Source organism: Pteronotus mesoamericanus, unplaced genomic scaffold (assembly GCF_021234165.1).
Source record: "Pteronotus mesoamericanus isolate MK-2021 breed Mesoamerican mustached bat unplaced genomic scaffold, CSHL_Meso_final contig_173, whole genome shotgun sequence".
In the NCBI taxonomy this organism is placed as follows: domain Eukaryota; kingdom Metazoa; phylum Chordata; class Mammalia; order Chiroptera; family Mormoopidae; genus Pteronotus; species Pteronotus mesoamericanus.
The window spans coordinates 2,130,542-2,152,478 of NW_026555072.1; the positions used below are offsets into that span (position 1 = coordinate 2,130,542).

Consider the following 21,937-nt stretch of genomic DNA (forward strand, 5'->3'; position numbering starts at 1 on the left):
ACCTCCGTGCTTTCTAAATTTTCTCTTCATTGTCTCCATTTACTCTCACTCTGTCTTTCATTATCTCATTCATTTAAATTTACTCCCAGTGTAACCCCTATTTCCAATTATCACTCCCATTTTGCTCCTGATTCAAGTCTAGTTGCTCCCAATCTGCCTCACTGTACCCCTGTTTAGTCACATTCTACCTTGAATTCACCACTTTTTGCTCACATTGGACCCCTTACTCATCTTGGGCCATGTGAGTGGAACTTCGTTCCCTCTCCCTTTGCCTCACAATACCCAGTTACTCACTTTCCTCTTCCGTTTACTTCCATCCATTCTCACCCTTTCCAACATTGCCTTCATTCACGCACATGCTTCAGTTCATTCACATGGGCTGATTCACACTGGGATTCCCGTACATCTCTGGAACACTGCTCTGCATTACCCCTATGTAATCCCAGCTTGCCTCTCATTCACCTTTCATCACCCTCCTTCCCCTCATACTATCCCAACTCAACCTGATTCATGTATTCATAGTCGGCTATGGATCTATCTCCATTTCCTCTTGTTCTGTCCTTTGTGCACCCCATTCTTCCCTCTATGCACCACATTACCTCCATTCACTCCTACCTTCCCCCAAAATTCACTTCTCTTTGCTCATACCATGCCTCATAAACCATCCTTAATTAACACTGTAATCCTTAGTATTCATTTCAACTCTAATGCGTTATCAACTCCATATTAATGCTTTTCATTACTCCATTCACTCACAGTCTGCTCCCATTTTAACTCTTTGACATTTAGATTGTATCTCATTTTGCTATCATTTACTCAGTCCATCCATAATTTCAGATTAGGGCACAATCTAATGTATAGTTACTTCCTCACTCTGTCTCACACTGCTCACATTCACTCCACTCTACTGCTCTTTCACCTCCATTCCATAGTCCTTTGCCCCTCCAAATTCATTCCCAATTTGTCCTTCATCCACCATTATTCACCACCCTCCCAGTACCATGTGTCTCACGTTTACTGACACATCAACCAAGACAGGAAAGTCTGATGTATCTTTCAGGATTTGGTTTGACTGCACATACCAACACCACTACAAATACCAGTGGCTTTAAGAGGTTGGAATGGGATTCCTCACTGGAGGCAGGTAGTTCAGGGCAAGCGTGACAGCTCCAAGATCACCAGAGAACTATCTCTTGTGCCGTTTTTCCATCAAACTCACCTGCTACCTCATGGTCTAAAATGACTGCTCACAATTTGCAACTTTCATAGTTTTGATAAAATGTATGTTAAGAGCACTGTAATGACTCACCAGTGAGGTGGAAGGCCTTTGGGTGCGAGTGTCACGTGTGCAGACTTGGCGGTGGGACAATCTGTTAGCTTTCTGCACTACTTCGCCTAGCTATCTGCTGCTTGGGCCACTGTATGAGGAGGGTTCACCTGCAGGGTCTGATGGTAGAAGATTTCCAAGAGAGAGAGTGGAGGTCCCACTCTGCAGTAGAAACCCTGGCCTCACATAGCTTGTGGATGAGCACTGTGAACCCTGGGACAGTTTCTGAGGGGCTGTGTCACTGGCTCAGAACATTTTGGAGCTGGCAACCACTGCACCCTAACATCCACCAACCCTAAAGGATTTCCTTCTCCATGTGTATGTGTGTGTGTACGTACAAGGTGGTAGGGAAATGATGGTTACAGGCTGGAAGAGGCCAGACTTGGGTGAGCCTAACGGTCCAGTTGCTCCCATTTTCTACTTCCTAATTCATTCAAAGAGGTTATACATTTTGTACCCAGAGAGCAAGAGATCTGAGTTACTCCCCTGCTTTCTCTCTTTGTTTTGTCTGCTAGGAAGCTCCATATATATTTCTGGTGAAAACATTCCTTGACTAGTTTTAATACTTCTAGAATGAGGACCCTCAGATACTTTCTGGAAGTTTTGTGGGATATTGAATAAACAAGAGTATTATTGGATGGAAGTTAAGGATCTGACCTTGAGAAACTGTGTGACCTTGGGAAAGTTACTTAGTCTCTCTGTGACCCAGTTTCTTTATATGAGAAGTGAGGGGGATGCATAGGACTGTTCAGAGATAGTGGGGGCTCGCTGAGGCAGGTCATGTCATGTGCTTCACACAGTGCCTGGCACAGAGGAAGATAATGTGATAGGTCTGAGCCCTCATTATCACTTGCTGTGCCTGTTGGCAGGAGCCTCCTCACTGATCTTCCTGTTTTCACCTTTGCCCTCTGCAGTCTAGTCTCAACACCATCTTTTATTTTTTTTTATTAAAAAGTTTTATACACACACAGTCTGATTTTATTTAAATCATCATCAACATTTATATAGCACTTGCCATGTGCCAGGCATTGTTCTAAACCCTTTACAATTATCAATGCATTTGCCACTACAACCCTAAAGAAGTAGGTATTGTCAGTACCCCCATTTTATAGATGAGGAAACAGCCCAGAGAAGTTGAATTCTACCCTAGGTTACACAACTGGTAGGTGCGAGTTTGAAACAAGGCTGTCTCCATCATAGTGGTCCCTTTTTTGTTTGTTTGTTTTTGCGTCTGTTTTCTTCCCTGATGTATTCCCACTATCTAGAACACTACCCGCATATGGGAGGTACTTAAGCAAATTCCTGTGGAGCTTATGTTCTAGTGATGCGAGACAGACAAAAAACAGGAGTCAAATATATGTGTATTTTTAACATTAATATACAATGTTAGATCACTTCAAACTGGTCTTTTAAAAATCTGATCCTTGTTATGGCTTCCCATTAGGTCCAGAATGAAACATGAGCTCTGTTCCCGGCAGAGGAGGCCCTGCAGCATCTAGTCCCCCATTCACCCCTCCCTTGCCCATGCTTCCTACACTCCCAATACAATGACACAGTTTTTGTTCCTCCAAGACGTCAAACTGGGCCCTACCTCAGGACCTTTGACATCTGTGCCCTCCACCAGAAAGCTCTTTGCTTCAGATTATTTGTGTGGCCTGCTCCTTTTGCACTGTGTAACTGTCATCTCCGATGAAAGAAGGTCGTCCCTGCCCATCCAGAGGAAGCAACTTGTCAACTCTACTTAACACACCCCCTTCGCTCCGAAGTGTGTGCATGTGTGTGTACGCCCGCGTGCGTGTCCGTTCTAGGTCGCCGTTTATTTATTCTTCAGCTTCTGGTTTGACTTTAAAAAGATTGATTGTAAACTCCCAGCTCTAGCCACTGGATGGAGCCAGAGACATTTCTCTAGCTCCTATACTATGTCCACGCCTTGCAGTTCTGCTTCGCATCTCATCTTACTGTTCAGTTCCACCTGCAAACACGATGCTGCCCTTCCAAATTCGACACCAAAATCCTTCGTGCTAGAACTTTCCTTAACTGGGTACTTCCCCTCCCCGCCACAAGAAAATTGGTATTGGGAGTTTTAGGAATGGCGGTCTCCGCAGAACAAAATAAAACACCTGGTGGACGCGGCAACCTTTCAAGGGAGGAGACGCGGTGGGAGTATCCATCTCCTTGGAGTGACATCACTAGCACGGCCATTTCCCCTCTGCGCCTGCGCGTGCGCCTGCGCCGCGGCCGCGTCACTCTTGCTTCGGGTGGTGGGAGGAGGCCGCGTGTTGACTATTGGCGGACACGGGCTCCGAGCTCCAACTGAGCGTGCGCGCACACGCGGCCCCTGCAACCCTGTAGGCTGCGGTGCCGGAGTTGGTTTCGAAGCGGAAGTGTATCTTGGGGCTAGTTCTTGTAACGGTCTCCTCTGCAGCGAGCAGAAAATCTGTTGTCGAGAGAGAGAAAGAGAGGTTGAGAGGGCGAGTGCTAGGGGCGATGGGCTGAGTGATGGGGCGTTCTGGGGGACGAATAAAGGGGGGTTTGTGGGGGTCATTGGTGTAGAGGGCTGTGGGTTGAATGATAGGGGACCGAGAGGTCAGTGAAAGATGGTGTTTGGGCTCAATGGTGGGCAAAGTTATGGGACTAGTCAGGATTGAATGGGGCTTATTAAATGTTAACTTTTATACATTTTCCAGCACAGTGACCTGCACAAAGGGTTCAAAGCACCCTTCAGGCCCCTCCTTAGGTGTGCCCCTTCTCTCCCCTTGCCCAAGCCCCGAGGTAGGGGCGTCAGTGTTCCAGTTGAAGTGACTCTACACCCGAAGGCTTCCTTCTGGCTCCTGGGCAAGACGGCCCCAGTGAGGTGAGGAGAAGGAAGAAGGCATCTGAGAGCACTCACCTGCCTAAGGGCCTCACTCAGAACTTGGGCTTGGGGGGACAGGGCCTGGGTCTGCTGGGTCTGTTGGGGGATTGGCTAATGTCATGGAGTGATGCTTTAAAAAGTTGTTTTCTTGGCGGTTTACAGATAAGTAACTCATTTAAATTCTAGATTAGAAAATAGAAGAAAAGAAAACCAAAAGGAACTAATTTTATCCCCCTACATTTAAATATCCATTCTTTTAAGGGGTCTGCGTTTTTAAACATTTAATACACAGTTTTAAAATGGGTTCCTGCAATTATAATCTGCCTTTTTTTTACTTTACAAGTTTAGTGTGATTCAGCTTAAAAACTTATAACATTTTAAAAACTTAGGTATATGTACAGAAAAGTACACAGATAGGTGAGTACAATGTGGTATAAACAGTCCTCAAATTACAATGTTGAACAGCTGAAACTTATATAATGTAATAAACTAATGTTTCCTCAATAAAGAGGTACACACATAAGAAATACACAGTTCCATACAACATTCTTTTTAAAAGCTACAGAGCATTTCATCTCTTGTGTTTCCTTATCAGTCCTGTATTATGGGTCATATAGGATTGTTTAAATTTGGCATTGTTGCAGTCAGTGCTGAGATGAAGGTACAGGGAAATTATGATACATTTTTTCCATTAAGGAAAATACCTAGAAATACAATTTCTGGGTCAGTACATAAGTGTATATAGAAAAAACATTTTGTGTTAAATATTCGCACGAGGAAAAGAGGCAAGAACACATAGGTCATTGTTACAACCACATGGTTGCCCAAACTTCCACAGAGCAGCCTCATGTCTAGCTGGTGTGAGGGGCTTTGTAGGCAGATAATTCTGGCCACCGGAAGCCTGATGGGGGTTTTCATATGCTCTATACTTCTCTACTCTTCCAGCTCAGGCCGTCACACATCTATCTGCCTTTTCCCAAGAAGAGCAGGAAATGGCTGAAGCCCAGGTAAGAATTGTCTGTTCCTTCTTGTTTTACCATGGATGTGATGAGCTATGTAGGAATCTTTGACATAAAATGGGAAAATTATTTCTAAATAAGCATTAGGTTCAGGGAAAATGAAAGGTGCAAGGCCAGTGTAGACATGTGGAAGACTTAGGTTGTAACAGATACTAATGATGAGTCTCTTTGAGTCTCTGGCAGCTATAGAGAAGGAAATGTAACCAGTAACCTGGCGCACCTTGCTCATAATAGCGAGAACACACCAAGTCCTTAGGAAAGAAAGTGTTCCCTGCAATTGTCTTTCAAGGCATTTCTTTGCAGGGTCTTCCTGTGGATGGTGGAATGTCTTCAACTACAGCCTGATAAAAAATGCAGTCCTTGGTTTCCTGCAGATATTTCTTACAGAATTACTCAGTGAGGTGGGGACCTAATGTCAAAATGTAATTTGGAAGTGAAATATCTTAGGGAACTGCTTGTCTTTCAAATGGTTTTCCTGAAGTAATTTTCTCAGTTGGAATTTTGATTCTCATTTGTCTAGGTGACAAAGTCCTGCAGACACCCATAGTCCACCTTTTTCCTTTCACTTTAATTAAAATTTTTTTTTTCAGCAAACAAAATAGAAACAGACTCATAGATACAGAAAACAGACTGACAGCTATCAGAGGGAGGAGGGGTTTGGGGAGCTTGGTAAAAAGGTGAAGGGATTAAGAAAAAAAAAACCTCTCATAGACACAGACAATACCGTGGTGGTTACCAGAGGGGAAGGGGGCTGGGGGGAGGTAGAATAGTGTAAAGGGGGGATAAATGGTGACGGATGGAGACTTGACTTGGGGAGGAAAACACTCAATACAATATACAGATGATGTGTTATAGAACTGTACACTTGAAACCTATATAATTTTATTAACCAGTGGTACTCCAGTACATTCAATAAAAATGTTTATTTTTTAAATTACTGTACAGTAAAATTGATTTTTTGTCCAGTTCAATAAATGTTAACACATGTACAAATTAGTGTAACTAATGTATAAAGAATAGTTTTATCATGGCAAAAAGCTGCCTCATGCTATCCTACCTGTAACCTCAGGCAACCACAGATCTGTTTTGGTCATTATAGTTTTATCTTTTCAAGAATGTTATATAAATGGAATCATATGGTATGTAACCCCTTAAAAAAGTTGAATTTTCTTTAAGAGAATTGATTGACATGCAATTGTAAAAAAAAAAATAGAGAAACCCCATGTATCTTTTACCCAACTTCTCCCAATGTTAGCATCTCAAAAAACTATAGTACAATGTCACAGTCAGGATATTGACATTGATATGGTCAAGACACATTTCCATCACTGCAAGGATCCCTTACATTGCCCTTTTATAGCCACATCCACCCTTTTTCCATTCTCATCCCATTCCTAGACTCCTAGTAATTACAGATCTGTTCCCCATTTTTAGATGTTTGTCATTTCAAGAAAATGACATAAATTGAATCATATACTATGTGACCTTTTGAGATTGGATTTTCTCCCACTTAGTATAATTCTCTGGAGATTTAGCCAGGTTGTTGTGTGTCAGTAGTTCTTCCCTTTTTTATTGCTGAGTGGTATTCCATGCTATAGATGTACCACAGCTTATTTATCTGTTCTCCTGTTGAAAGACATTTGAATGGTTTCCAGTTTTTGGCAATTATTAGTGGAGCTACTTTAAACATTCATAACAAGTTTTTGTATGAACATCTGTTTTCATTTCTCTACAGTAAATACTGGATTTCTGGGTCATATGGCAAGTGTGTGTTTACCTTTTTAAGAATCTGCCAAATTGTTTTCCAGAATGGTTGACTCATTTTCATTTTCACCAGCAATTTATTTATCTATTTATTTTTAAATCTCAAGCCTTCTTTTGTTAAAAGATTTTATTTATTCATTTTTAGAGAGAGTGGAAGGGAGGGAGACAGAGGAAGAGAAACATCAATACATCTATCGGTTGCCTCTCGCATGCCCCCAACTGGGGACCTGGCCAGCAACCGAGGTATGTGCCCTGACTGGGAATTGAACCTGCAACCTTTTGGTTCGCGGGCTGGCACTCAGTCCACTGAGCCACACCAGCCAGAGCTCACCAGTAATTTATAAAAATTGAATTGCTTCACATTTTTGCCAGCACTTGATATTGTCAAGATTTTAAATTTTAGTCATTGTAGTAGCACAGTGGTATATTATCATGGTTTTAATTTGCATTTCCCTAATGACCAATGATGTTGAATATCTTTATATATGCTTATTTACTTTTTGTACAGCCTCTTTGTTGAAATTTCTGTTCAGTCAAGTCTTCTGCCCATTTTTTTCAAGATTTTATTTATTTATTTTTAGAGAGATGGGAAGGGAGGGAGAAAGAAGGGGAGAGAAACATTGATATGTGAGAGATACAGTAACCAGTTGCCTCTTGTATGCCCCCATCTGGGGACCTGGCCTGCAATGCAGGCATGTGCCCTGACTGGGAATCAAACCAGCGACTTTTTGTTTCGCAGGCTGGTGCTCAATCCACTGAGCCACACTAGCTAGGCATTCTGCCTATTTTAAAATTGGATTGTTTTCTCACTATTTATTTTTCTATTAAAAATTTTTTTCAATTACCATTTGCATTCGATACTATTTTGTATTAGTGTCAGGTGTACAGTATAGTAATTGGACAATCATATATTCTACGAAGTGTTCCCCCTGATAGTTTCAGTACACAACTGGCACCACATATTGTTGTTATGATATTATTGACTATATTTCCTATGCTGTGCATTATATCCCCAAAACTATTTTGTAAGTACCAATCATTACTTCTCAATCCCTTCACTTTTCAGTTTTTGAGAATACTTTATATATTCTCTGTACAAGTGCTTTGTCAGATACATGGTATGTAAATATTTTCTCCAAGTGTGTGGCTTGTCTTTTCATAGAGCAAGAATTCTTAATTTTGAAAATGTCCAATTTATAAATTATTTCCTTTATGCTACGCACTATTTGTGTCATGTATAAGAACTCTTTGCTGAATCCTAGGTCATGAAGATTTTTTCCTATTTTTTTCCTGTGTTTTATAGTTTAAGGTTTTACATTTAGACCTATGATCCATTTTGCATTTATTTTTATCTAAGGTGTGAGGATTAGGTGGAGGTTCATGATTTTGCATATGGATTTCCATTTGTTCTAACCCCATTTGTTGAAAGGACCGGTTTTCTCCTTTAAATTGCTTTTACAGTTTTGTCAAATACCAATTGGCCGTATTTGTAGGGTCTGCTTCTGTACTATATTCTGTTCTAGTGATCTGTGTATTTATTGCTCTGCCAGTATCACACCATCTTTATTAACTGCAGATTTATATTAAGTCTTTTTAAAGAATATTTTATTTATTTTCACAGAGAGGGGAAGAGAGGGAGAGAAACATCAATGTGTGGTTGCTTCTTGCACGTCCCCTAACCGGGGACCTGGCCTGCAACCCAGGCATGTGCCCTGACTGGGAATCGAACTGGCAACCCTTTGGTTTGCAGGCCAGTGCTCAATCCCCTGAGCCACACCAGTCAGCACTATATTAAGTCTTAAAATCAGGTTTCTCCAACTTGATTCTACTTTTCCAAAATTGTTTGGCTATTCTTGTTGTCCTTTGCCTTTGTCTTTCTATAAAAATGTTAGAATAATCTTGTTATATATCTGAAAATTATCTTGCTAAGATTTTAATAGGAATTGAGTTAAACCTGTAGATCAGTTTGGGAAGGATTGATGTCTTTATTATGTTGTCTTCCAATCAATAAATACAGTATGTCTCTCCATTTATTTATATTTTCTGTGATTTTTTTCATCAATATTTTGTAATTTTCTTTTTTTCCCTTTATTGAAGTTGTTGGGATGACACTGGTTAACAAAATTATGCACATTTTGGTGCACAATTCTACAACACATCATCTGTACACTGTATTGTGTGTTCTCCACTCCAAGTTAAGTCTCTCTCCATCACCATTTATCCCCCATTTACCCTCCTCCACCTCACCCCACCCCACCTCCCCGCCAGCAGTCACTGTACTGTTGTCCATGTCCATGAGTTTTTTCTCCTTTTTTCTTTTTTGTCCGATCCCTCTACCGCCTCATCCAGCTCCCCATGACAATATTTTGTAATTTTCAACATACAGATCCTTTACACATATATTAGTCTGTTTGGGCTGCCATAACAAAATGCTATAAAAATTTATTTTGTCACTGTCCTGGAAGCTAGAAGTTCCAGGTCTAGGTGCCATCAGAGTTAAGATCTGGTGAGACCTCTCTTCCTGGCTTGTTGACAGCTGCCTTTTCATCATGTTTTCACATGGCCTTTCGCCTCTGTGCTTGTGCAGAGAGAGAGTGGGAACTCTGGTGTCCTTTCCTCTTCTTTTTTTTTTAAATTTTATTTTAATTTATTTTTTCAAATACATTTGTCTCTGCCTCCCCCCCACCTCTTTCCCTTGCCCCCTCCCCCCTCCCTCCCTCAATCCATCCCCTTTGGTTTTGTCCATGAGTCCTTGCTATATGTTCCTTGACTTTCCCCTTCCCTTCCCTTTCCCTGCCCCCCCTCCCTCCTTCCCTCTTGTCTCTGTTGATTTCTTTTCCTTTCAGTGTTGCTGGTCTTATTTTCCTTGCATCTTTGTATTGTTGGTTAGGTTCCGCTTATAGGGACACCAGTCCTATCGGATTAGGGCCCCACTCTTATAATCTCATGTAACTTTAATTACCTTCTTACAGGCCCTATATTCAAATAAATTCACATTGAGGGTTAGATCTTCAACATATAAATTGGGGGGGGCACGATTCAGTTCATAACACCATGTTTTGTTAGACCCGTACATGTTTTATTCATTTCATTTTCTACTCTATTGTTAATTGTTTTGTTTTTAGAATTTCAGTTTCCAATATTTATTGCCATTATGTAGAAATATGATTGATTTTTGTTTGTTGACCTTTGCTATGGTCTGATGTTTGTGTTTCCCCAAAATTCACATATTGGAATCCTAATGCCCAAGGTGATAGTGTTAGAAGGTGGGTCTTCCTCTTCTCCTTAATTTATTAACTTATATCAGTAATACAAAATTTTTATTTTTATGGATTTTAATTTTTTTCCATGGATTATAATCCATTACTGTCATTGTTTATTTTGATGTTCATTTATCCCTCAGTTGGCCTATGGGAGCCCTTTTAAGTTGGCTTTTGTGTCCGTTTGACACATCCCTATAATTTCTGTATCACTTGCTTACTGTCTGATGCAATAAGATATTTTAGCCCTCATCTTTTACTTTCCCTGACCCAGACCTGAATCAGCTATTTGTCCAAGAAGCAGTGGTTCCTATTAGTGGAAAATGATATATACAAACTGAGATCTGTGTGTGAGTTGTGCTTATCGCTACTGGGGTGTCATTACATGTAGGCCCTTTCAGTAAACAGAGCCTTATGTTTGTATGTGTCTATTTACATGTCTGTGTATCTATGTGTATGTATATACATGCACATGCACACACATATATATGCACACCCATATATATACCTTGAAGTCATGCAACATCCTAGGAATCTTCCCAGTCTTCTCTAATTTTATAGTTGCATTTGTCTTTTTGAACACTGAGAGCACCTGCTCCTAACATTAATATATTGACTCATTTACTCAGTCTTACAATATATAGAAAGTAGAATCAGAATTCATGCGCCAACACCCATTAAAAACCAACCTCCTGAGTACAGTACATGATTTGCTTGAATGTCTTTCATACTGAGGATATGAAATATGTAACCTCTGTTTAGAAGTTATTTGGGTTAGTTTTTCTTTTTCATTTTCCTTTTCTTGTATCCAGTGTCCTTATGTTATTTATTTGGTATACAGTTAGGTCCATACTTTTTTTTTATATTCAGTTTTAGATTTTATTTGTTTCCATTTTCGTCAATTTAATTTTATTCTTAACTTTATATGTAAAATGTTGACATGTTTTAAAAGACATTAAACTATACAAAAATACATACACATAATTGTCACCTCTCCCCTGTACCTTCTACCCATTCTTATTCCATCTTGGAGATAACCAGTCTTGTTAGTTTCTGATTTATGCTGAAGATGTTTCATTTTAAAATAATCAGATGTATATTTTAAAAGTTTCTCTTTCTGTATTACTTGAAAGGTAATACAGCAGGGTCTTGAATAACATCATTTTGTTTAATGTTGTTCTGTTATAACATTGATGAGATGCTTGGGAAGAATTATAGTACTTGGAGTCTTGGGTCTTTTGGATCTTTTGTGAGCACAAGTCTTATCCTGGGCATGTACGTGAGCTTTCTAAAGTTCCTTGTATATGGATACTTTTTAAAAATTTTATTTTTCAATTACAGTTTATATTCAATATTATTTTGTATTAGTTTCAGGTGTACAACATAGTGGTTAAACAATCATACACTTTACAAAGTGTTCCCCCTGATATTTCAAGTACATACCTAGCACCATACATAGTTATTATAATAGAATTGACTATATTCCCTGGCTGCACCTTACATTCCCGGTACTGTTTTGTGAGTATGAATTTGTAGTTCTTAATCACCCAGCTCCCCAACCCTCCTTCCCCTCTGGCAACCATCAGTCTGTTCTCTGTACCTATGAGTCTGTTTATATTTTGTTTATTCATTTATTTTGCTCTTTAGATTCCACATATAAGTGAAATCATATGGTATTTGTCTTTGTCTTTGACTTACTTCACTTAACATAATACACTCTAGGTCCATCCATGCTATTACATATGGTAAAATTGCATTCTTTTTTATGGGTGCTTTTAAATGTTCTAACTTCCCAGAGAATCTCACCCCAGTTTTTCCTCTCAGGAATCTGTGGGTTGTTAGTTTGCCTTGTAGCCTTTTAGAACAACACCAGCTGTTTCTCTGGCCTGAGTTCTGAGTTAGGCGAAACAGAGTTGAGCACCTTGCATCAGTCCTTCCAGTAGTCCCAAGACAGGTTTGAACAGACATACACTATTTTGTGAATAGTGTCCCTCTGCCCCCTCCAGGACCTAGGGTCCCACACTGGGAACATGGGCTGCCACTGCCACACATGGAAGGGGGTGGGCAAGAGCAAGTGAAGTGCCCTGAAATTTTCCCACCATCTTTAATTAGCCTTTTTCTTGTTTCTATGTTCACTTGGTTGCTACAAACCTTTGACTGTTTTCTAGAGTTATAATTAAGTTGGTTCTGACAGTTCTTGCATGTTTTTTCACGTTTCTGTGGGTGGGGGGGCGATGAGAGCTTGGAGCTGCCTACTCTGTCATTTTGCTGATGTCATTGTGGTGGTGGGTTTTTTTTATCACCTGAAATATTTTCTCATTTTCTATTATTTTTAAGGAAACTTTGAATGGATGCAGACTGCTTTTTCATCTGTTTGTTTGAGGCCTTTGTTGGCAGTTGGGGTGGTATTTGCATGACTCTTGGTTCAAGACCACCCTCTCTTTTTAAAAAATTCATTTAAAAATATTTTATTTATTTTTAGAGAGAGGAGAAGGGAGAGAGAAGGAGAGGGAAACCTCGATGTGAGAAATAGCAGTTGGACTTCCGCTTGGTCAAGAGGGCAGCATAGGTAAACATGGCTCGCCCCCTTGCACAACCACATCAAAATTACAGCTAAAATATAAAACAACCACCATCACTCAGAACCATCAGAAATCAAGTTGAATGGAAGTCTCACAACTACAGAATTAAAGAAACCACATCCATCCAGACTGGTAGGAGAGGCAGAGACACTGAAAGGGCTGGTCCCACATCCACATGGGGAAGATAAAAATTTGGGAGGGATGTCTTGGGAATGAGGAATCCCAGCCCACACCAGGCCCCCCAGCACAGGGTTCCAGTTCCAGGAAAATAATTCCCAATAACTTTTGGCTGCAAAAATCAGCAGGAATTGAGTCAGTGGAAGAAACTTATTGAGTCCCAAGCAGTTCCTCTTAAAGAGTCCATACACAGCCTTACACACACTCCTTCTGAGCTCCAGCACCAGGGTAGCAGCTTGAAATGGACCAATTGCATACAGGGAGAAACTGGAGTGTCTAGCATCAAGGCAAGAGCTGGAGGACAGCTTTCTCCCTGACAGAAAGGTGGGCAGAGGCCGTTGTCCCTTTTCTGAACCCTCCCTCTATAGATCCACAGAGCTGGCAGGCTGGTGCCATATCTGAGACTCCATAAACCTGGCTAAATACTGTTTGCCTCTCCCTGCAGATCCCTAGAGACTCTATCCCACCCAACTGAGGGCCCACCCAGGCTGCTCTTCCATATGAATAATTGATCTGGGCTCATGCTTCACAACTTCCTAAATACTCTCAAACAAGCAACAGCCAGCCTCAGTGAGCCCTCATGCCCCATACATCTTGCTAAGTTGTGTGCCAGGCCTGGCACTAGAAGTAGCCAGTCTAGATTCACAGCTTGGCTACACTGGGAACCTCAAAACCCAGCACATGTAGCAGCCATCTCAGAATGCTTTATATCTCAGGCAGGGTGGCCTCGGGCAAAACACAGGTTGGGGCTAACCTTGGCCTGCACCACTCTGGAAACCCCAGAGCCTGTGTACCCAGTGGAGAGCTACAGACCATGTCGGAGCACTACCACCCTGCCTCTGAACAACTAATCCTCCACAGAGGATGGCAGTTGGTGGTCAGTGGTCAAGCCAGTCCTTGCAGCTGACTGGCCTGAGTAAATCCCTCCCATTGACCTGCCAACAGCAGTCAACGCTCAACTACAAGAGGAGGGTGTACTTAGCTGACACAGAGTGTGCACCTTGAGTACCCAGCTTGAGTGATGGGGAGGCAGTGCCATTGGATCCTACAGGACACTTACTACATTAGGCCATGCTACCAAGACAGGGAGTTATAGCTACTCTACCTAATACATAGAAACAAACAGAGAGGCTGCCAAAATGAGAAGACAAAGAAACATGGCCCAAATGAAAGAACAGATCAAAATTCCAGAAAAAGAACAAAATGGAGATAAGCAATCTATCAGATGAAGAGTTCAAAACACTGGTTATAAGGATGCTCAAGGAAATTAGTGAGGACTTCAACAGCATAAAAAAGATCTAGTCAGAAATGAAAGATATGCTAATTAAAATAAGGAACAATTTACAGGGGAACAACAGTAGAGTGGATGAAGGCGAGAATCAAACTAATGATTTGGAACATAAGGTAGAAAAAAACAACCAATTGGAACAACAAGGAGAAAAAATAATCCAAAAAAATGAGGACAGTGTAAGTAGTCTCTGGGAGAACTTGGAGCATTCCAACATTCACACCATGGGGGTGCCAGAAGGAGAAGAGAAAGAGTAAGAAATTGGAACTCTATCTGAAAAAATAATGAAAGAAAACTTCCTGTTTGGTGAAAGAAATAGACCTGCAAGTCCAGGAGGCACAGAGAGTCCCAAACAAGATGGATGCAAAGAGGCCCATTCTAAGACACATCATAATTACAACGCTAAAAGTTAGCCCTGGTTGGGTGGCTCAGTGGATTGAATGCCAGCCTGCAAACCAAAGGGTTGCTGGTTTGATTCCCAGCCAGGGCACATGCCTGGGTTGCAGGCTAAGTCCCTGGTAGGGGGCACACGAGAGGCAACCACATATTGGTGTTTCTCACCCTCTCTCCCTCCCTTCCCCTCTAAAAGTAAATAAATAAAATCTTTAAAAAAGTAAAATGCTAAAGGGTAAAGATAAAGAGAGAATCTTAAAAGCAGCAAGAGAAAAGCAGTAAAATTACCTACAGGAGAATTCCCATAAGACTGTCAGCTGATTTCTCAAAAGAAACTTTACAGGTTAGAAGGGATTGGCAAGGAATGTTCAGTTATGAAAAGCAGGGACTTAAAGTCAAGATTGCTTCACCTAGCAAAGATATCATTTAGAGTCAAAGGGCAGATAAAGAGCTTCCCAGACAAGAAAAAAAATGAAGGAGTTCATCATAACCAAACCATTATTTTTTAAATTTATTTTATTCTTTGTTATAATCCTTACTGTTTATTTTAAAGTATATTTTATTGATTATGCTATTACAGTTGTACCAATTTTTCCTCCTTTGTCCCCCTCCACCTCATTCCCCCCTTTCCTCCAGTGATCTCCGCGCTTAGTTCATGTCCTAGGGTTGTGCATGTAAGTTCTTTGGCTCCTTCATTGCCTATACTGTTCCTAACATCCCCTATCTATTCTGTACCTACCCAGTTATGCTTCTAAATCCCTGCACCTTTCCCCCCATTTTCCCCCTTCCCCTTCCCAGCTGATAACCTTCCAAATGATCTCCATATCTATGATTCTATTCCTGTTCTAGTTTGCTTAGTTTTTGTTTTTTAGATTCAGTTGTTGATAGTTTTGAGTTTGTTGTCATATTAGTGTTCATAGTTTGGATCTTCTTCTTTTTCCTAAATGAGTCCCTTTAACATTTCATGTAATAATGGCTTGGTGATGATGAACTCCTTTAGCTTTACATTATCTGGGAGGCACTTTATCTGTCCTTCAATTCTAAATGATAGCTTTGCTGTATAAGAGTAATCTTTGTTGTAGGCTCTTGCTTTTCATCACTTTGTGTAGTTCTTGTCAGTCCCTTCTTGCCTGCAAAGTTTCTTTCGAGAAATCAGCTGATAGTCTTATGGGAACTCCTTTGTAGGTAACTCTCTGCCTTTCTCTTGCTGCTTTTAAGATTCTCTCTTTATCTTTAACCTTTGGCATTTTAATCATTATGTGTCTTGATGTGGACCTCTTTGGGTCCAACTTGTTTGGGACTCTCTGTGCTTCCTGGACTTGTATGTCTGTTTCCTTCACTAAATTAAGGAAGTTTCCTTTCATTATTTTTTCAAATAAGTTTTCAATTTCTTGCTCTTCGTCTTCTCCTGGCATCTCTATGATTTGGATGTTGGCCCTTTTGGAGATGTCCCAGAGTCATCTTAAACTCTCCTTTTTTTTTTTGATTCTTGTTTCTTCGTTTTCTGGTTGACTGTTTATTTCTTCCTTATGTTCCAAATCATTGATTTGAATCCCAGCTTCCTTCCCTTCACTGTTGATTTCCTATGGAATATTCTTGATTTCCCTTAGCCTTCATTTCTTTCCTTATGTTGTTTCCATACTCAGTGCGATCTTTGAGCATGCTGACCAGTAGTGTTTTGAACTCTGCATCTGATAGGTTGGCTATCACCGCATCCCTTAGTTCTTTTTCTGGAGTTCTGTTCTGTTCCTTCATTTGGGCCATATTTCTTTGTCTTCTGATTTTGGCAGCCGCCCTGTGTCTGTGAACTAGGTAGAGCTACTTTGATTCCATTTTAGCGCACCCGTTAAGTTGTATAGGGCAGAGCCTAGGGTATTTGCCAGGATGGGGCAACTGAGGCTGCGTGTGTGGGGGAAGGGGTTGAGAAGAGACAGTGCTACTGCTGGCTGACTTCTGGGGGCTTGCCTGGCCTTCGCCCTATGTCTAGTCACTTTACCCACTTCCCTTATGTGACTGGCACCACTCCAGCTGCTGTCCTGGTTGTGGTTGCCATGGTGAGTGGGTTTGTGTATGTACCAGCAGTTTCTTCTGCCACCCCCCCCCCCCACTGAATTTCCAGCCAGAAGTTATGTGGCTGTATTTCCCTGGTGCTGCAGCTCTGGGCTGCATGGTCTGGACTGGGAGTAGCTCGCTTGCTCATAAGGTGTCCCCCTGAATTTTATTCACCACATATGAATGTAGGGCTTCCCATTCCACTGGCCACTGCTGCCTCTCCATCTCTTTGCCCCCCCACTGCCGCACCAAGTCCTCTCTACCCTGACTCTCCATCTCCACCCCTCCTGTCCATTTGGATGAATATGTCAGACTTCCTTACAGCTCTGGGTGTTTTTCTGGGTGATTTTCTGGCAGTTCTGGGTGTTTTTCATTTTTAAGTTAGTTGAGCTTCTTCTTATGGCTGTGCAGTGATGCAAGATGTGTCTACGTATGCCCCCGTCTTGACTGGGAGCTACCAAACCATTATTGTATGAAATGTTAAAGGGACTTATTTAAGAAAAAGAAGAAGATCAGAACTATGAACAATAAAATGGCAATAAGCATGTATCTATCAACAATTGAATCTAATAAACAAACTAAGCAAACAAGAAGAAGAGAGACAGGATCATGGATATGGAGAGCGTTTTGATGGTTGCCAAATGGGAGGGGGATTTGGGGAACTGGGTGAGGTGGCAAGAGGATTAAGAAGTACAAACAGGCAGTTACAGAATAGCCATGGGGATGTAAAGTACAGTGTAGGAAATGGAGTAGTCAAAGAACCTACATATGACCCATGAATGCAAATAATGGTATGGGGATTGCCTGAGGGAGTTGGGGGTGCCGGGTGGAGTGTGGCAAAGGGGGAAAAACTGTAATAACAATCAATAAAATATAATTTAAAAAGAGAAACATGAATTGGTTGTCTCTTGTACATGCTCTGACTGGGGACTGAACCCTCAGCCTAGGCATGTGCCCTCCCAGGGAATTGAACTAGTGACCTATGGCTTTTCAGGATGATGCCCAACCAACTGAGCCACACCTGTCAGGGCAAGACCACCCTCTTTTTTCTATGAGGAAAAGTGCAGTTTACTTAATGGATGACTTTGTTTTGGCACTGTGGAGATCCACTGACTGATGTGTATGCTCTGACTTGTTTCCTTTTTTTTTTATTATTCTTTGTCTGCTATGACCCTAAATTTCCATCTAGATTTCCCCTTCACTACCCAATCTCCAAATGGTTCTTTCTCATTTCTTCTTACACTCTGATCCCTCAGAGGTAACGTGGGTTTGTGTGTGTGTGTGTGTGTGTGTGTGTGTGTGTGTGTGTGTGTGTGTGTTTGAAACCTTTTGTCCCTCACACCTGTCCTATAATTGGTGCTGTGATACAATTTTTATCTGGCTAGTTTTTCAGTATATTCATACTTATGGTAAATTTATCCTTTTGAAACATGATTTAAGCTCATGCTTAGGTTCTCTGTTTCCCCTTCTGTTCTCTTGACTTTTTTTTCAGGCTCTTCTACATTACAGAAAGGCTTATGATAATAGTTGGAAAGGTGGCTCAGTGGTAATTGGTACTTGTTTTTTACTTATAAATACTTAGACATTTCTAGTAGTCTCAATTTTTTATTGTAAGTTACACTTGAAGGTGTAGATTATGTATTGTTTGATTTGTTCTTTATGTTGATCTGATCATGTTTCTTAGAGGATATTTGAAGAGATTTGGAGTTACATAGATGCAATTATTCTAGATTACCTGGAAGTTCTTTACATTTTTTTAATTAAAAAATTAAGGTATAATTCGTATACAGTAAAACAGGCCCTTTTTAGTATACAGTTCTGCAAGTTTTGACAAACTCATGTAGTATGTAACTCCCACCACAGTGAAGACAGAGAAACAGTTCTTTTACTTCCCAATATTTTCCCTTTGTAGTAATCACTGATATATTTTTTCTTCTCTGTAGTTTTGCTTTTCCCATAATATTATTCAAATAGAATCATAAAGCATGTAGTTTTTGAGTCTGACTTTTTTTACTTAGCATAATACATTTGAGGTTCATCTATGTTGTTGCATGTATCATGTATCATTAGTTCTTTCATTTTTATTGCTGAGTAGTATATTACATTGTATGGATTCCAGTTTGAGTATTCATTCACTGGTTGAAAAACATTTGGGTTGTTTGCGATTTGGGTGATTACAAATACCGTTGCTGTATAAATATTCATGTGTATGTTTTGGGGATTTACCTAAGTTGTCATTCAATTGGGGTAAATATTTCTGTCAGGGGATTGCTTGGGTCATATGGGAATCCATGCTTAACTTTATAAGAAACTGGAAAACTGTTTTCCAAAGTGGTTGTGCTATTTTTCATTACTACCTATGATATATGAGAGTTCCAGTTGTTCCACATCCTCACCGGCACTTGGTATTTTCAGGTATTTTTTTCTATTCTCGTAGGTGTAAAATGGTCTCTCATTGTGGTTTTAATTTGCTGTTTACTCATGTCTAATGATGTTAAGCATCTTCGTACGTGCTTTTCATTTGTATATCTTCTTTGGTGAAGTATCCCTCTTTTGCCCTTTTGTTTTTTAGCTTTGAGAGCTCTTCGTATATTCTCAATATAGCTTCTTTGCCAGATATGTGATTTGTGAATATTTCCTTCCATTGTGTGGCTTTATATTCTCTTAGCAGTGTCTTTTGAATTTTGGTGTCACATCTAAGAAATTATTTGGCTAACCTAAGGTTAAAAAGATTTTCTTATATATTTTCTTTTAGAAATTGTATAGGTTTAGATTTTAAATTTAGGTCTGTAATCCATTTTTAATTAATTTTTATATATGTTGGAGGTATGAAGTTTTTTTTTTTTTTTTTTTTTTTTTTTTGCGTATGGATAGTCAAATGTTCCAGTACCACTTGTTGAAATGGGAACTCCCATTTTCCATTGAATTGCCTTTGTACTTTTGTTGCAAAAAATTTTAAGTATAAAGAGATAAAGTAAATTGAATTATACATGAAGTACAGTATATAAGTCTTCAGCTTGATGAATTATTGCAGAGTAAACACACTGTGTAACCACCCCATAGGTCAAGATTAGAACAAAATCAGGACCTCTGAATCCCTACTCATGCTCTTTTTCCCAATCAATACCACTTCCAAAGATTATCACTCTCTTGACTTCTAACGTTTTGGATTGGCCTTGCCTCTTCTCTTACTATATATAAATAGAATCATGCAATAAGTACTCTTTGATGTCTGGATTCTTTTATTCAGCAGTATATCTGTGAGATTCATCTATGTTAGATATACAGTTGTAGTTCATTCATTTGCATTACCATTCAGTATTCCACTGAAAGACCGGGCTACAATTTACCCATTGTATTGTTGAGGGACATTTTGATTTTTCTCCACAACTTAGTATTAGAAAAAACACTGCAGTGAACACCCCTGTCCTTGTTTTCCAGAGCCGTGTGCATTATTTTCTCAAAGGTGTGTACCTTTGAGTAGAATCACTGGATTATAGTGTGTAGAAATCATTAAATTAGACCAGCTTACATTCTTACTAACTGTGTGAAAGTTCTCATATCAGACTAATCTTATGGTATTTTAGTCTGTTCAATTGGAATATTTCCAGTGGGTGCATAGTGGTCTCATTGTGGATTAAATTTTCACTTGAGTGCTAATGGGACTGAGTACATTTCATTGGTTACCTGAGTGCTTATGTGGTCAAGTACATTTTCTCATGTTCATAGGTCATTTGATTTTTCTTTTTAGTGAAGTGCTTATTCACATCTCTTGTCTATTTTTTGTGTTGTCTGTATGATTCTTTTTCTTTTTCTTTTAAAAATTTATAAATCATATTTATTCTATTAAAGTTGTCTCAATTTTTCCCCTTTATGTCCCTCCTCCCCCCCACCCCCTCCCCCCTCCCACAGTCCATTCCCACTCTGTTGTCCGTGTCCATGGGTCATTCACACATGTTCTTTGTCTAGTCCCTTCCACTTCTTTCCACCATTGTCCTCTTTCCCCCTCCCCTCTGGTCACTTTCACTCTGCTCCATGTTTCCATGCCTGTAGTTTATTTTGTTCATTAGTTTATTTTGTTGAATAGAGTCCACTTATAGGTGAGATCATATGGTAATTGTCTGCCATCAACTGGCTTATTTCACTTAGCTTAATATTCTCCAGTTCCATCCATGTTGTCGCAAAAGGTAGGAGTTCCATCTCTCTCTTTCTTTCCTTCTTAAATGCAGATTGATTTTATTTATTTTTTCAATGTCAAAGTTAATTATAAAATATTTTTAAAAATTTAAAACCATTATAAAGTCTCAGCAATTAAACCAACATGACACCAGCACAGAAATAATCAAGTAGATCCATGAAATATAATGAACATTCTACAGACAAACATATATATCTGATTAATATATGTATGATTAAGTTGATATTTCAAATAATGGGTAAAATAAGGCTTATTCAACGAATAAGGTGCATGGACCACTATTACTTGAAATAAAACAAATATAGAGCCCTATTTCACACATTATACAAGAAATATTCAGGTGAATTAAATATCAATATGTAGAATCTAAGGAGTTTCAGGAGAAAAATAGAACTAATATTTTTCATGACCTGAAGTAAAATATTCAACCCCAGAAGCTATAAAGTAAATATTGACAATATAACTATATTAAACATTTAACTATATAGTAATATACATATAAAAAATGTTAAAGGACAAGGAATAGAATAGAAAAGTATTTGCAACACATCTAAAACATGGTTAATAGGTTTTTTTGTTTTTTGTTTTTTTAGGTCAAAAAGTTCTACAAACCTTTAATCAATAAATTAATAAAGAACCAAAAAGTCATTTAAAGCTTTTTAAAAAATAATAGAAATAGGCAAGAAATATACTAAACAGGTTTAGTTTCAACAAAAGGTAAAGGAACAATTAAAATAACATCATTGTCACATTAATGAGTATTAAAAATATTGGTAATAACAAGTATTGGCAACTCTAAAAGGAACTGGGTATTCAGAGAAACTTTTTCTTCATCTTAAAGCAGTCCCTTTAGCATATTTTGCAGTGGTGGTTTGGTGGAGGTATATTCTTTTAGTCTTCTTTTGTGTGGGAAACTCCTTATTTTGCCTTCCATTTTAATTGAGAGCCTTGCTGGGTAGAGCAGTCTTGGTTGCAGGCCTTTGCTTTTCATGACTTGGAATATTCCTTGCCATTCCCTTCTGG

At 39.6% G+C, this 21,937-nt stretch overlaps 1 protein-coding gene across 1 annotated transcript in view; it reads left to right on the forward strand.

Moving 5' to 3' along the window:
• The first annotated feature begins 3,597 nt into the window (after nt 1-3,597).
• LOC129065133 (zinc finger protein 182) overlaps nt 3,598-21,937 on the forward strand; it is a 34,568-nt gene continuing 16,228 nt past the window's right edge. Inside the window, exons 1-3 of the mRNA XM_054566385.1 lie at nt 3,598-3,789; nt 4,015-4,181; nt 5,127-5,188. Coding sequence (XP_054422360.1) covers nt 5,174-5,188 — 15 coding nt within the window. The 5' untranslated portion in view covers nt 3,598-3,789; nt 4,015-4,181; nt 5,127-5,173. The remainder of the gene's footprint in view (nt 3,790-4,014; nt 4,182-5,126; nt 5,189-21,937) is intronic.